Below are 15,053 nucleotides of genomic sequence, written 5' to 3' on the forward strand. Positions count from 1 at the left end.
CATCATGCATTGAGTCGATAAAAGTCAGCGCTAGGACGCAACAACTTGAGAAGACTAGCGACCCAAACATATGTTGAGTAGGCACAAACATGTTGAATATGTTAAGTAGGCAGAACACAAACATAGTGTTCAGTAGGCGTGCGCCTTTTCAAGCCGTCATCAGCGCGGTTTTCGCGACGACACCTGCGCATTTTCGTGCATAGCTTTCTGAGGTTGAAACACAGCGCAAATCATTTCGATAGCTGCTCTTATTTTTCGCAAATGCTCACACTTCCGGCCGGTGTTTTGTAATTTATTTCAAAATATGTGTTTGGATCCTTTTCCGCATTACGTATGCGTGGCCTTTTCATGCATATTTTTTATACACCGTTCGTCCACTTATTCTAATTTGGAGCGAAGGCTGAGAGCAAGAGGCGACATTTTCATACAACCTGTTTTGCTCTTGAGCGAGTGAGACCGGCGCACTGCTGAAAGCCGTGGACTGCCGGTCTTCGTTCTACTTCACAGCGAACCAGTTTCGAGACGAAGTACCGCTACATTACTGCCTTAAACGATCCCCTAAAAGGGCGATAAGTCTCCCTACGCAGGTAGCAGATTTTTCTTGTGATGGCAAATGCAACCTCATGATGAGTGTCGTTTATCAGTGCACAGAAAACAGATTTAATTCCGCCCGTCGTCTGATGAAGCGGATGAACTGTAAGAAAACAGGTTTTGCCGATGATCAAAGCGCAATAGATGCGAGAATTTAAGTACACCCTTTGTCAAAAGTATAGAACCCAAGGGGCTTTCTTCAAAGCCGTATAGTGGACCTCTTATAGCTTCTATGGAAGCCTACTTTCGGAGGTGCTAGTACGATAGCTCTCCGTACCTTGCATTCAATAGGTCTGGAATGCTGGCGATGCAAAACAAGGCACACAGCATGGTCTGGAAGAAATATTCCGTCCTAGTTACCGCCGTTGCCAGCAGGGGGCGCTTCACCATCGGCCCCATTGCTCACTCGACTGTTAGGACACAGGAGTCGATTTGAGGAATTTTTCTGGTACAGGCAGCGGGAGAGGCTGCAATAGCGCTGGCCCTTGCTCAGACTGTGTCAGTATACATAGTCAGAGCAAGAACGAAATCAAGAGCTACACTGCTGGAGCACAGTCAAGAGATACATCCTTGTTTTGCGCCGCCGCGGTGGCTCAGTGGCTATGGTGCTCGGCTGCTGGCCCGAAAGACGCGGGTTCGATCCCGGCCGCGGCGGTTGAATTTCTTTGGAGGAGAAATTCGAGGCCCGTGTACTGTGCGATGTCAGTGCACGTTAAAGAACCCCAGGTGGTCGAAATTTCCGGAGCCCTCCACTACGGCGTCTCTCATAGCCTCAGTCGCTTTGGGACGTTAAACCCCATAAACCAAACCAAACATCCTTGTTTTCACTCCAGCTCATGCAGGCGTGCCCGGAAACGAGGCGGCACACAAACTAGCCCCAGAACTCACACACTAGGATGGAGGAGTGCCACCGGGGCAAGACAAACAAGAGGATCTAACAAACTGCAGTAAAATAACACAACACTATAGACTAATCAGGAGGGCCCCACCACCACCAGACCCCCAGCTGGGAAAAGAAGAAGCAACAGTGCGGAGAAAGCTCCTGACAAACGCATAATCAATCAAGCTCTGATGAACCATATATGGCCGGAAACAAGATGAGAGAAATGCAGTGGAAGGGGATCGCAAGATAACATAATATGGAAATGTCAGAAGTCACCAGGCAGAGCTAAAAGCAGAACAAAAGACGCCTGGGAGACCATTCTGCGAAGCTGGGACCCAAGAGCCCAACAAGAAATCATTCGACTGGCCGAAGATACCGCCGGGGTCCAAGAACTACCGGCCTGCAACCAGTCAACCAAAGCAACCTTCGGTGACAAGTAAATTCAAACAGCGCTAAGCAACAGGACCAGACAGAGGAATAGACAAACACGGCGCTCAACTTACAATTGAGTTTATTTGAAGGAAAAATTTCAATATATACATACAAAAATGGGCACACGTGCGCACAGTCATACATCAAAATTGATATAAGATCAGCAAGCCACGAAAATCGCACGTGTTGTACCTGCGTCCAAGCTACCCTTTGTGCAGCAAAGTCATTTTTTTCGTTGACAAAGCTAAAGAAGTTTTGTTGACGCAACCATTCGATTTTCTAGTGATGTGGAATGCTTCGGTGACTTCTCTTGTAGTGTTGTCAGTATGAAAAAATAACAATTTTGTATCGTCAAAGAATGGCACGCATTTGCATACACTGCAATGACTTGCCCGGTAAGTGTATTTCTTCTGCAGTGAATTGGCATGCTCCATAAGCCTAACATTGATTCAACGGCCTGTCTGGCCTATGTAAGTGCGGCCACATGATAATGGAATTTGGTATACAACCCCATCTTGCAATTAACGAACTTGTTCACGTGGTTCACCTTGCAGACAGACTTCCGTTTGGCACCTTCCTTCTTTCTCTGAACTGCTCCTCCTAACTTACCCAGCTTATTAGGAGCAGAAAAAACAACCCTCACGCCATACTTGGCCCTTATCCTTTTAAAACGATGCGACAACGCATGCACATAAGGCATGACAACATTTTTTTTCCCCTCAGCATTTTCTTTGAGCTGACCCGAACATTTCAGTGCCCTTATAAGATTCTTAGAGCAAATAAGATTCTTAGATCACTCGTACGAAAACCACGCATTCAGGTTGCAACAGGGTGGAAATGGTACCCTTTGATCAATGTGGCGTACGCACATAGGTACAAAACAATTGCTGCAATATTTTACTCGCTGTTCTCTACTGATTCACGAAAACATTCGATAAGCATGGCCGAACAGCACATCATTCACCCACCATGCAGACAACATGCTTGTACTGAGTGCGTGCAAAGTATACGAGATTTAATTACGCCTAGAGGAATATAGACTCAAAATTTTTCCTCGCAAGTATTCTTTTTTGTAGTGATGTGCTCGACATTAATATACATCTATCACTCCGTGACATTCTCCTACAGCTAATAATTAATTTATAATTGAATTTGTTCTCTTATGCTGTTTCGGCTTCAGTTTGAACAACCAAAAGATGGCCGGGACGTCAAATGTGGGTTTTGGCCCCAGTAGGCATGAAAACAAAAAAAAAAACTACAGTATAATCCTGCCTCCCTTTCTCAAAAGCCAGAAATAGAAAAAATGACATCGCTAATTGTATTACAGTTTTCTTCGTGCCTCAAGTCGCCGAAACACACCTTTGATGTAGTAGCCATCGTTCGGTTGTTGAAATCAAAACAGAAACAGCATCAGCGAATAAATTCAATTATATATAAATAAGCGACTGCTGGTGAATACCACGTCATGATCTGTGTATACTTATGTGTAATGTACACAGAAGAAAAAAAGTTCAGGGGGCACTTTGACTGTCTAAAGTGGGTAGAGGCGGAAGCGTTTTCCGCACCACCTTCGCTGTTTCTGTGGCACTGCGTCACATATATTTGAGTACTAATTACTAAGTGATGGCAAATCACTAATTAATTGTTAATTACTGATTAATGCCTGAATACTAATTAACTGCTAATTAATGACGCTTAAGTTTCGCCTTTAGGAGTGGAACGCGACAGCGCGTTGTATCGCTGCCAGGGAGTCCATGGAACGCCACCACCCGTTCGGCGCGATGCCTTGCCCTTTGAACGCAACGCTTTTTGAGGAAAGGAAATGGCGCAGTAATTCTCTGTCATCTCGGTGGACACCTGAACCGCACCGTAGAGGAAGGGAGGAAGTGGGAGTGAAAGAAGATAGATAAAGAGGAGCCGTAATGACGAAAATGAAAATTGTATTTGAGGAAAGGAAATTACGCAGTAACTGTCTCACAAAATTCAGGGGGGCACTTTTTTGACCTAAAGTGTGGTCACTGATGTGTGGTTAAGATGTTAAGCTTCGCCCCTAAGAGTGGAACGCGACAGCGTCTTGCAACGCTGCCGAGGAGTCCATAGAACGCCATCACCCATTCGGTTCTACGCCTCGCTCGTCGGTAAATTGGTTTTTGAGGAAAGGAAATGTATCTGTCTCTCATTTGTCGGTGGACACCTAAACCTCGCCTGAAGGGAATGTAGGAGGATGAGAGTGAGTGAAGACACCGTATTCACTAGACGCGCCTTTGTTCATTCCGAACCATCGAGCTGGCATGGCGGGCAGAACGACGGCTCGACATCGCCGCTATGGCGCAGGGATTCTGCTTCTGGCTGCCCTGCTAGACGGACGCAGAAATGGCTCGCTCCGGGCGAGGTGTCGCAACGGCCTTTGTTGGTCGGGATGAATCGGTGTCTGGACCACCTCCTGGTTATCGCTTTCTGCTACCGTCACTGCCGGCTGACGAAGGTATGCGTTTGTGTGTTTTCTTGCACGGTGATACCTCGAAGCGTCCGTATCGAATAGAGGACTTTCGTCAACCATTAGAAGATGCCGGCGTCCTTAGGGATGTCAGCGGCATTGGCGCTTACCAGATGAGCCACCTCTGGCTCGTGAGGTTCCGCACCCAGGAGGCGAAGGACACTGTACTTGCGGCCGGGGGCCTGAGTGTGAAAGGCGGTTACTGTGCCATTATTGATCCCTGTCGAAAGGAGATCAAGGTGAAGATTCACTGGGTGCCATTTCACATACCCAGTGACACCCTACGGAAGGCCCTGAGCGAGTTTGGGGAAGTGATGGAAATTCAGCATGAGGAATGGAGTGTTCCAGGATTTGAATCGGCGGAGTCGACAACACGTGTCGCTCGAATGGTGCTTAAAGAGGGAGTCACGGCGGAGGAGCTACCGCATCTTTTCAAATTCTACGGGGGCTCCGTCCTTGTGGTTGTGCCCGGTAGGGCGCCTGTTTGTCTCCGATGTCGCAGACGCGGGCATATCCGCCGCGACTGCCAGACGCCTCGCTGCACTAAGTGCCGAGCCTTTGGTCATGTCCGTGAGGACTGCATACGTACGTACGCTAATGTGATAGGGGCGGCCTCAGAGGACTGTGACGATAAAGAGGATATCATGGACGTTGAGGAAGCTGAAACGGCGGCCCCTGATGACCGTCCAAAGAAGAGTGCGTCTGGGGAACAGGGAAGCGTCTCCAACGGAAACATGGAAACTTCGAGCAAGACGCCGAACGAACAACGAGCTTTGAGCAACGCGACTGAAACGCCGCCGATGAGTGACCAGGCGTTTGCCATGAACGCCGAAGCGGAGCCAGTCGAGGATGAAAGGGCATCACATGACACCTTCGGTCCGGCTAAGCGTGCCAAGACGGTGTTGCCGTCCCCTTCACAACCTTCCACCGAGGTCAGGTCTCAACGCCTTGAGCGCCAGTGGCTCAGACCCACCGGGGCCAAGGGGAAGTATGTGCCTGAGTGTCGTTCATCGTCCGCGTCTCCCGTGCGCAGCGCAAGGAGCGCTGATTAATCGCCCCTTCTCGGAGGGTAAGGCGTACGCCTGGTAAGGGACTTGTACCTTTTTGTGCTCAGGATTTTCAGCATGGCTTGTCTTCCGTCAAATTTAAAATGCGGCACGTTAAACGTGCGTGGACTAGCAGCTAGACGTAAACAATGTCAGCTAAGGCGCCTGCTCTATGAGATAGACCTGGACATTCTTGCAGTACAAGAAACAAAGGTAGAGAGTGCGAGCGCGACAGACGCTATGGTTGCGCAGTTCAAGCCGCGATATAACGTGCGTGCTAGTCATGCAGTGGGGACATCAGCGGGCTGTGTTCTGTTAATTAAGAACAGTCTTAATATCGAGGAACAAGCAGTGGTGTATTGCACGAGGGGAAGGTTTGTGCTCTGTGATCTGTTGTACGGGGAGGAATATTTGAGAGTTATCTGTGTGTATGCTCCTACGAAACCCCGTGAACGACTTTTGTTTTTCTGGGAACTATGTGCGTATCTGGAATGCAATAGACTTGTCATTCTTCTAGGGGATTTCAATTGTGTTCTCAGTGCAGATGACCGATCAGGCTCAACAGTCACCGAAAGCGAAAGTGCTGTTTTCTTGAAAGAAAACATTGAAAAGTATTCACTTCAAGACGTAGCCCAGTTTGCAAAGGGCGGAATGAGGCGTCATTATACACATTTTCAAGGGCGTAGTCATGCTAGGCTAGATAGAGCTTACGTTTCCCTTGAGCTGGCGGCAATTTGCGATAACTACATCGTCGAACCGGTTACGTTTAGCGATCACTGTTGTGTCATATTCACCATTGGCAGGAATGTGACACCTCAAGCGAAATTCAGCTGGGACTTGTGGAAACTGAAGGCAAAGTTACTAAAGGACGATTCGTTTGTTTTAGAAACAAAGAACGTGTTAGAAGAAGTTCGGTTGAATTATGGAAAAAGTTGGGCAGAAAAGTGGGAGGAATTCAAAATTGATGTCAAAATGAGGGCTATTGAAAGGTCCGTAGAAATCAAGCACGCTGAGAAAGCGAAACAGAAGAACCTAAAACAGATGTTGAAAGAATTAATTACAGAGGAAAATAGAGCTCCGGGACTATACAGTGACCTTATCAGCGAAGTTAAAGCAAAGCTTGAGGTTATCGATGCGACATTGTTTCAGGGAGCTGCAATTCGTGCACGAGCAGATCGCTTGCTGGCAGATGATATGCCCAGTAGGCGAAATTTGACGACAGAAAAAAGATACGCTAGAAGAAAAGATATCGTAGAAATTGAAAACAAAGGCATTCTGACAGACAATCCCAAGGCGATAAGGGAGGCTTTCAGTGAGCATTACCGTGATTTGTTCGCTTCCAAATCGGCAGATGTACAGGCCTTTCAGGATGAATTTTTAAGTCTATTACCCCGACTGACCAGTGAAGACACTGACATCCTGTCTGCCGACTTATCAACAGCGGAATTGGAATGCGCTATTGATGAGCTTCACTTGGGGAAATCGCCAGGTACTGACGGGATAACAGCAGAATTTTATAAGGCGTTCAAACGTGAAACTGCTCTCATTTTGCAACGCGTTTATGAAGAGTCATTTAGAACTGGTATTTTACCACCGTCGTTTTCTCGTGCACATACAGTACTTATACCGAAAACTGACAATCCTGCTCAGCTTAAGCAAGTTACAGGTTATCGGCCGATAACGCTTACTAATGTTGATTATAAAATTTTTATGAAAGTATTAGCCAAACGTTTACAATCAGTTATGGACATCTTGGTTGGCCCCCACCAGACGTGTGGAATTCAAGGGCGGACCATCTTCACGAATGTTCATGTCACTCGGAGTATACTAGAATGCTGTGACGCTGACTTTAGGCGAGTCGCAATGTTGCAAATTGATTTAGAGAAGGCATTTGACCGTGTATGTCATGACATTCTTTTTAAAATCCTTGAACATGTCTGTGTTGGAGAAGTTACTTTAAAAGGGGTTAAAATGGCCTATAGCAACTGTACCACGAATCTGGTTGTTAACCGAGAGCTCACAGACAGAATTGCCGTTAGAGCATCCGTGCGGCAAGGCTGCCCAATGTCACCGCTACTTTTCGCTCTGTACCTGGAGCCACTTTGCCGAAATGTAATAAATAACAGCTGTATTCGTGGTTTCGAACTGGAAGCATGTGAAATTAAAGTATTGGCTTATGCCGATGATGTGGCAGTTTTCTGTAGTGACCACAGCAGCATAGAACATGCGATGTCGGTTGTTCGTAGATTTTGTGATGTAACCAATAGCGTTGTTAACCTGGACAAGTGTGCGGGCCTTTGGCATGGGAATTGGGCATCAGCGCCTTTGTTTCATGCAAGTGTAAAATGGTCACATGTTCCTTCCAAATACCTAGGTGTACCTCTTGACAAGTATCGAGATAACGATGACTTTTGGAAGGAGAAAATTCAAGAACTCTCCACGCGTGCACAGAAATGGTCGGGGAAGGAACTGTCTGTATTCACGCGCGCAAACATATGCAATGTATATCTGGTTTCAAAAGTGTGCTATTTGTTGCAGGTCCTTTCATGCTCTCGACTTAGCATTCAAAAGTTTCATCGTCTCTTCGCAGTTTTTGTTTGGCAGTCCTCATGGGAGAGGACTAAACGTGATAATTTATTTCTGCGTTTGAGAAAAGGGGGTCTTTCCTTGCCACACTTGTACCTGAGGCAGGTGGTGTCAAGATTTCTGTTTCTTCGAGATCAACGCGACCCTTTCCTGCGGACATTTATTCAAGTGAGGCTTTCTTCGGCTTTGCCAAACTGTTATTTCCAGTGTGGACGGGATGAGATACAGTGCAAGTAGGTTTTTGAAAGAAGTGGTCTTTGCTTTCCGGTTTCTGAATGCGCGCTTCAGTTTGGAATATCTTTCTAATGTCACGCGTAAGAAATTGTTAAAAGATTTGCTCGACTCTGTCTTCCCGGAGCCAATCTATCGATCTATGTATAGTGGAGGCCAAGCAGGAAATGTTTTAAAAAGAGTACAAAAAATGTTGGTGCCAGCGGGTGTGAAGACGTTTTTCTTCAAGTTACACACTGGGACGTTGCCGGTTAAAACATGGATGGAGGAAAAGGGATTGTTTCTACCATGGGGTGCTGACTGCTTGTTGTGTCGCAAACCAGAGTCAATAGAACACGTTTTTATTGATTGCTGGGATGCGCTGCTCTTTTGGGACGTGCTCCAGCGTACAATAAAGAAAGACTTACCCCTAACGCCGTATGGGATACGATTCCTGGACATAGAGCCGGATCTTTATAAATATGATGTAATTTTCCTGCTTGGCCTGCACAGTATTTGGCGAAGCAGGATGGCTGTACGACACTGTGATGAAGATGCGCGTTCTGTCCGCGATTACTTCAAAGAAAACATATTTAAGCTACGTGAAGTGTACAAGGAGCTATGTTTTGGAGATGAAGTTATCGAGTTAGTTAGTTAGTTAGTTATATTGATTTTTATGGCGCAAAAGCAACTGAGGCTATGCTGCGCCAAACACAAGGTTAGAGTTTTTGTTAATGGTGAAGCTTTCTAAAAATACTTATAGTTTGTTTAAAACGTTGGTTTCCTTGAGAAACCTAAAAATACATGAAATATCAACCAGTGCTCGATCACCTAAGAGTAGCATGGGGTGTAATGGGATGCTTTCCCTGTAAAATGTTGTGAAATATTTCTTTCTTAGTTCTTCTAGTTTTATGCATGAAATTAAAATGTGGTTCACTGTGAGTTCAGCACCACACATTTCACAGAGAGGTTTGTTTTGTTTGGCTAGCAGAAAGTTGTGCGTGAGGTGGGTGTGTCCAATGCGGAGCCGACATAAAATAACTTCGGTAAAACGTTCTTGATGCCTACATGATTGCCATTCCCCTAAAATTGGTTTCACAGAATTTAATTTGTTGTTTACGTGATCTTGCCATGCGGCCTGCCACTTATTTCTGAGTTTACTGTTGATAAACTTTAAGCAATCCCTGTGCGGTATGCTCACTTGTTTTATTTGGCCATTCCGGGCTTGTGCAGCGCATACATCTGCTTTTTCATTACCTACGATTCCAACATGGCTAGGAACCCAGCAGAATTTAATGTTATGTTTTTGTTTTGTGATTTTAACAATGTTATGTATGATGTTACCTATTATGGGTTCAGCAGCATTTCTGGAGTGCAGTGCTTTGAGCATACTCAGGGAATCGGTGTAAATGATGCTATTTTTGATGTTTTCTCTTACTATTTTTTCTACAGCTACAAAGATGGCATAACACTCAGCAGTAAAAACCGATGCGAATTCTGGTAGTCGCATTATCTGTTTGTTTTTTCCTTGGATTACTGCACTTCCAACGTGACTTTCTGTTTTTGAGCCATCGGTATAAAATTCAATGTAAGTGTGATACTTTTCTTGTAGTGCAAAGAATTCCTGTAATATGTACTCATTTGGCGTTTGCTTTTTATCTAAATGTGTCATTGTGAGGTCACATACTGAAGGCAGGCTGTACCATGGTGGTAAATATTCATTCCTTTGTGCAATATTCGGTAGGGCATCTAGTATTGTTAGCTCTTCACATTTATCTTCAAAGCGCAGCAGTAATGGTCTGATAGAATGTGGTTTGTTGATGAATAATCTTTTAGATGGGCACTTGGTGACAACTGGATGACAGAGATGTTTCGGAAGAGAACGGATTTTTAAGACGTATGTGCATGTTAGTGCGATTCTTCGGTCCTCAAGAGCGGGCTCATTAGTTTCAACGTATAGGCTGGCTACTGGTGATGTTCTGTACGCTCCAGATGATAGGCGCAAACCAAGATTATGAATGGGGTCTAATCTTTTCAAGTAGGATGCTCTCGCTGAACCATATACTATGCACCCGTAGTCCAGCTTGGAGCGCACCAGAGAGCGATATATTTGTAAAAGGCTTGCTCTATCGGACCCCCACCGCTTCCGTGAGAGAACTTTTAATATATTGAGGACTTGAGAAGCTTTCTTTTTAAGGTTATTAATGTGTGGTAGAAATGTGAGTTTCTTGTCGAAAGTTAGGCCTAAAAATTTGTGTTCTTGTTTAATTGGTAGCGCAGTGTGATTCAGGTATAGACTGGGATCGACCTGTAGGCCTCGTCGCAATGAGAAAAGAACAGCTACTGTTTTTTGAGGGGAAAATTTAAATCCATTTCTGTCTGCCCAAGAACCTAGTTTATTTAGTGTGATTTGTATTTGTCTCTCACAGGTTGATATGCTGGAGGACGTGCATGCTATTTGTAGGTCATCTACATAAACTGAATACATTATGGACTTGGGTATTTCTTTAGCTAAGGAATTCATTTTTATTATGAAGAGTGTCGTGCTTAGAATGCACCCCTGGGGTACGCCGTTCTCTTGGGTGAAAGTCATGGAGAGAGTTGCTCCTAGGCGGACTCGGAATGTGCGGTTAGTCAGGAAGTCGTTCAAGCAGTTCAACATCCTGCCGCGGATACCTAGCTCTGCTAGGTCACGGAGGATGCCGAACTTCCACGTAGTATCGTAGGCCTTCTCCAAGTCGAAGAAGACCCCAATACAGTGCTGCTTGTGGATGAACGCCTCCCGGATGGTGTTTTCTAGGCGGACAAGATGATCTGTGGTGCAGCATGTTTTCTTAAACCCACATTGGTGTTTATCTAGTAGTTGCCGAGATTCAAGTACGAAGGTTAGTCTAATGTTTATTACACTTTCGAAAGATTTAGCAATGCAGCTGGTGAGGGCTATTGGTCTATAACTGCTAGGACTTGTTGGTGGTTTTCCGGGTTTGAGAAAAGGTATTATGACTGCTTTTTTCCACTCGTCAGGTATATTTCCAGTTATCCAGATTTTATTAAAGAATTTTAACAGTGCCTCTACAGCAGCCTCGGAGAGATGTGCAAGCATAGCGTAATGCACGTTGTCTGGTCCTGGTGCTGTCTTTTTTCCAGAAGATAATACTTTATTTAATTCTTGTAGTGTGAGAGGCTGGTTATAATCCTCGTGTACACCTGCTCCAGATGGAAATTTTTGTTTTTCAGCTATTGCTTTGTGTTTCTGAAATGTGTTTGTGTAATTGGATGAGCTTGAGATCTCAGCAAAATGTTCGCCCAATATGTTGGCCTGTTCTTCTAAAGATGTTTGTGTCCCGGGTGCTGTCAAGAGAGGAAGTGTGAAAGGGGTATGGTCACCAGTAAATTTACGAACTTTTTCCCACATTTTCTTTGATGTTGTTGAGCTGTTTATTGAGGAGACATATTTCTGCCAAGAGGTTTTTTCTGCATTTCTTCGCACATACCGCGCTCTGGCTTTTGCCTTCTTAAAGGTAAGTAAGTTCTCTGCAGTGGGATATCGACGCAGAGCGCTCCAGGCTTTCTTTTGTTGTTTTTTTGCTAATGTGCATTCTTTTGTCCACCACACTTTGTGTTTCTTTTGTGCAAGTCCTGTTGTTTGTGGTATAGCGAGTGTTGCGGCCGATATTATGCATTCAGTAAACTTCTCATTAATTTCATCTGTGCTAAGGTCGTCACAAAATTCCTTTTCCAGAGTGGCACTTTTTGTAAAAAGTGACCAGTTGGCGAGCTGAAGTTTCCAGCGCCGTGGCCTTGTGGGGATGATTGGAGTGGACGATGAGAGCCTGATGACGGTAGGTAAGTGATCGCTGCCCATGGGGTCATTTAAAACATCCCATTTAAAATCGTTAAAAAGTAATGGTGATGTGAAAGCTAAATCGAGAGAGCTCATTTTTGCTGAGCTTGGACAGCAATATGTGGCTTTTCCCGTATTTAAAAGACAGATATTATTTGACAGGATAAAATCTTCGATTATTTGGCCCCTCGAGTCACAGCGTTCGCTTCCCCAGAACGGTGAGTGAGCATTAAAATCGCCAACTACCAGGAATGGCTCCGGTAGTTCATTTATCAAGCCTTCTAAATCTTGTATTGTTAATGTCATGTGAGGGGGAAGATATAGAGAACATATAGTTATGGTTTTGTAGCTCACGACGCTAACCGCAACCGCTTCCAGTTTTGTGTTAAGATTGATTTTTTTAGCAGGGACGCCGCTCTGAGTGACGATTGCGACGCCTCCTGAGAGTCTGTTAGCATGCTCGCGATCACGTCGGAATGTTTGATAATGTCTCAGGATATTCGTATGTTGTGGACCGAGGTTGGTTTCCTGAAGACATAAAGCTACAGGAAACATTGAGCCAAGAAAATGTGTGATATCATTGTAATTCCTGAGCAATCCTCTACAGTTCCATTGAAGTAGGAAAGTCATGTTTATATTTTTGAGTGAGGATTGAAGGGATTTACTTGTTTTCTGGGCCCGTTATTGGGGTCCTGTCTATTCTTCGCTCAAGAGAGCGGTTCCGCCGCTGCAAAGCGGGCGGATCGGGAGTTACCTCCATCACCTCACTAGAGGTGCTGGTGGACCGCGGGGAAGCCGCGGATGTGTTAGTGTCAGGCCTCCCCCGACGGGGGGAAGTCCTGCTGGGTGCCGACCCGTGAGCCGGCGCTCCCTGCTTTGGGGATGGCAGAGCAGCGTTCACTGTCTCTGCCTGGGGCGTTGATGGCACTGCCACAGGCTCCGTGAAGGTGGCCTGGGCAGATGCCGGAGTGCTGTGTGGTGCGCCGCCCCTGCGCACCACATCAGCAAAGTTTGTTTTTGTGGAAAAGTTGAAGCTGTTCTTTGCGTAAAACAGTCGTCGCGCTTCCTTAAATGTGATATTCTGTTTTGTTTTGATTGTAACAATTTCTTTTTCATTTTTCCACGATGGACATGACCTCGAATAGGCGGGATGATCGCCTTCACAGTTTGCGCAGCGAGGTGCTGCTCCTTCACAGTTGTCGGAAGCGTGTTCTTTTGATGCACATTTAGCGCAAGTTTCGCGGCCACGGCAGCTTTGAGACCCATGACCGTACCGTTGACATTTGAAGCACCTGCGTGGGTTTGGGATGTAATGTCTGACATTTATTTTAAGGTAGCCAGCTTCTATGGATTCGGGGAGTGTGCTTGAGTTGAAAGTCAGTACTAGGTGCTTTGTAGGTATCTCTTTGTTGTCTTTTCTTATTTTGATACGATACACACTTATGACATTCTGTTCTTTGAGGCCTTCAAGCATCTCTTCCTCGGTGAGGTGAATGAAATCTGCTTCGGATATCACACCACGGACGGTGTTCAGAGATCGGTGTGCTGTAACTGATACAGGGATTTCCCCGATGGACACTAGGCTGGAAAGTTTTGAGTATTGGGCAGTGTCTCTGAGTTCAAGGAGCAGGTCACCACTTGGCATTTTAGACAGTTTGTACCCGGGACCCAAGGCCTCAGTTAGACTTTTTGCAACTAAGAATGGGGACATGGTTCTTGCGGTTTTTTCAGTTTCTTCGCTATGAAGAACGTGAAATTTTGGAAATGGTTTCGGTTTTTCGAAAAACTCTGCAGTTGCCTCGTTCCGCCCTCTTTTATGAGGGCGATCTGGTTTGGAAAAGGGGGGAGCCATGAAAAATATGTGTTGTTCGGCCGTGGTGCCAGCCACCCACCATGGAGCCCAACGAGGGGACGGGACAGGAACTTGCGAGCAAGTCCTGCCCACGCCAGCTGTACACCTCAACTATAACCCAATATGACGCAACTCAGGTTAGTTGGCCACACAAGGTTAACCCTCGCCGCCAGGAAAAAAGGGAAAAAACTAAGAAGAGAGGAGGATACAGGAAAGTTGTAAGGAAGGAAATAGGAAATCAAAGATAGAGGGGAGGACAGGAAAAGGCGACTGCCGATTTCCCCCGGTTGGGTCAGGCCGGAGGTGCCGTCTACAGGAAGCTGGGGCCAAAGTGGTGTGTTGCCTCCGCCGAGGGGCCTTAAGGGTCCAAACGCTCGGCATCGGCTCAACCACCAGGATCCCCTTTTCCCCGGACACGGCAATGCCACGCACGGCTAAGCGCGGATGCTCGGGTCCGTGGTGACGCATTGTTCACCATCATCCCCCTGCGGGGATGTCCCTGCGGATGCTCGGGTTAACCCCGTGGTGTCGCCACTCACCAACGTCTGCATGCTGCAGACGCCTCCCTGCGGGGGGAAGTTATCGAGTTGATGGGAGAGTTGTGTTCCCTGAGACAGTTTTGATTTTCTCACGCGAGTGAAACACATGTCCTTTCTTGTTGTTTGAGTGTGCAGCGCAGAACATCTGTTTATGATCTGTTGTAATCTGTCAAAACAGGCAATAAAGACAAAAAAAGAGCTGGCATGGCGGAGTGGATAGCGTGCTCGTCTCTCACGCCGAAGACCGGGGTTCGATTCCTGAGCTCGACCAATTTCTTAATCGCTTTTTTTTATTTATATGGCCTGACTAGTAAAGCTAATTAGGCTAATTGGGTAATCAAGCAGTTAACTAAGCTCAGTCCCACTTGGAGCATCACTATACGATCCCTTCAATTGGTTGTATGGTTACTAGCCAAAGTGCAATTAACCCCGTTTGAAATTCGCGCACTGTGACGTCACGACCGTTTCCACCAATTGAAAAGCGTGACATTTTCTGTCGACAACTGCTGCTTACAACGATGAGACATTAAAGGCTTCCGCCTTAAAAAATGCAAATAAAATTAGATGGCTAAG

At 45.9% G+C, this 15,053-nt stretch overlaps 2 protein-coding genes across 5 annotated transcripts in view; one reads left to right on the plus strand and one right to left on the minus strand.

The window, feature by feature from the left end:
* The first annotated feature begins 4,199 nt into the window (after positions 1–4,199).
* Positions 4,200–15,053, plus strand: part of LOC149372201 (uncharacterized) — a 40,909-nt gene continuing 30,055 nt past the window's right edge. For 2 of the 4 annotated variants that reach the window (XR_016286970.1, XR_016286972.1), the window contains exon 1: positions 5,453–12,091. Coding sequence is in view for 1 of the 4 variants with exons in the window: in XM_089566607.1 (XP_089422733.1) it covers positions 4,280–5,455 (1,176 nt within the window). In the remaining 3 variants the exon portion in view is untranslated. Of the gene's footprint in view, positions 12,092–15,053 lie in introns of all 4 variants that reach the window. The other 2 variants (XR_016286971.1, XM_089566607.1) reach the window with 2 other exon arrangements.
* LOC149372202 (uncharacterized) lies at positions 10,405–14,179 on the minus strand. Its single transcript, XM_089566606.1, has one exon. The coding sequence runs from the start codon at positions 13,939–13,941 to the stop codon at positions 12,751–12,753; it is 1,191 nt and encodes a 396-aa protein (XP_089422732.1). The 5' UTR covers positions 13,942–14,179; the 3' UTR covers positions 10,405–12,750.

This window comes from Amblyomma mixtum, chromosome 1, assembly GCF_055824585.1.
Source record: "Amblyomma mixtum isolate Tamu chromosome 1, ASM5582458v1, whole genome shotgun sequence".
Classification (NCBI taxonomy): Eukaryota; Metazoa; Arthropoda; class Arachnida; order Ixodida; family Ixodidae; genus Amblyomma; species Amblyomma mixtum.